Genomic DNA, 1433 nt, shown 5'->3' with positions numbered 1-1433 from the left:
TTTTTTTAATCGGGAAATATCACGAGCATCTCCATTAAAGCATATAAGTAATGGTTTCCTCTAGTCACAGTGTTATCTCATACTTTACTCTGTTAAATAACAATAATACAAGGAGAAATATGATATGAAATATTAGAAAGAAGATATTAGAAAGGAAAATCGTTAAGATGATATCATCATTACTCAGAAATAAACCAAAAGAATTAACTGAAAATCTATCATATTAAATAAGAGAGTTCAGTAAAGTGACTGGATTGATTAAATAGATAAATATTTATTACTATTTATTAAACTGGTAAATAATTATTACATAATTATTGAGAAAATACAATATGGAAAAGATATCTTTCATTAATATAGCCCAAATTTTAAAAACTTGCAAATAAACTCAAAAAAATGTGAAAAACCTGTATGAAAATATACAAATGACGTATTATTGAATTGTAAATGAAACCTATATCATTTTATTAAGCAATGTCACTGAAATCAATTTAAATCAATCAATAAATAATTACATAAGAAAAAAATAGAATTGCTGTAGAGTCTTAAAAACCTGAATAAATACAAATATATTTTGACCTTCCAGTTGGAATTATTCAGTGTGATCAACACGTGAATTTTTTTCCAAATTAATTTGACATTTAATATATTGTAAGAAAAAAAGTTCATAGATGTCAAGATCTGAATTTTTTTTTTGTTATTTACATGGTAAATAATTCTTTGAAACAGAAAATATTGTTTTGAATAAGAGTATTGAGTGGTTGGCCTCATTTTTTGTTATTTACATGGTAAATAATTCTTTGAAACAGAAAATATTGTTTTGAATAAGAGTATTGAGTGGTTGGCCTCATCACTTCTCATGATCCATTTAAATACCCTAAAGTAATACGGTATCGGCTTATAAATAATTTACCACTTGAAGGAAAATAGTCTAAAAATAGATACACAAGTATTGGGACATTATATACGGTAAGTATGGCATTTAGGATTAGGAAAGGAGGTAGAATTTCTCTAAAATGTATTGAAAAGATTGGTTTTAAGGCAACAGAAAGCCACTTGAAAAAGAGATTTATATTCTTTACACATATATACACACACACAAAAGGACATTTTTCCGTTCTCTAAATCTTCACGCCACATACATCCATATATGTGTACTCGAAGCTTTAAATATATAAAACGAGTAAACTAGAAGAAAACATTTATAAATTTTTAAGTAATCTTGAGTTAAAAATGCAGACACTCCAATAATGTAATTGACAACTTTGAAATAAAGAGTATAACTGTTCCACACTTCAAAAACACTACCTACAAAAAATTCTGTTTTGTATTATATTGTATAAAATCGCTTTTAAGCCAATAAAATATTTTGAACATGCCAATTAAGTTATATAAAATATATCAAAGGCAATTCATACAAACGAATCAATGCA

At 25.9% G+C, this 1433-nt stretch overlaps 1 protein-coding gene across 1 annotated transcript in view; it reads right to left on the bottom strand.

The window, feature by feature from the left end:
* Positions 1 to 282: 282 nt before the first annotated feature.
* LOC102887436 (olfactory receptor 4A47-like) overlaps positions 283 to 1433 on the bottom strand; it is a gene marked incomplete at both ends in the record, with an annotated part of 4389 nt that continues 3238 nt past the window's right edge. Inside the window, one exon of the mRNA XM_006917048.2 lies at positions 283 to 292. Coding sequence (XP_006917110.2) covers positions 283 to 292 — 10 coding nt within the window. The remainder of the gene's footprint in view (positions 293 to 1433) is intronic.

Source organism: Pteropus alecto, unplaced genomic scaffold (assembly GCF_000325575.1).
Source record: "Pteropus alecto unplaced genomic scaffold, ASM32557v1 scaffold9157, whole genome shotgun sequence".
In the NCBI taxonomy this organism is placed as follows: domain Eukaryota; kingdom Metazoa; phylum Chordata; class Mammalia; order Chiroptera; family Pteropodidae; genus Pteropus; species Pteropus alecto.
This window is presented reverse-complemented; position numbering and strand designations above follow the sequence as displayed.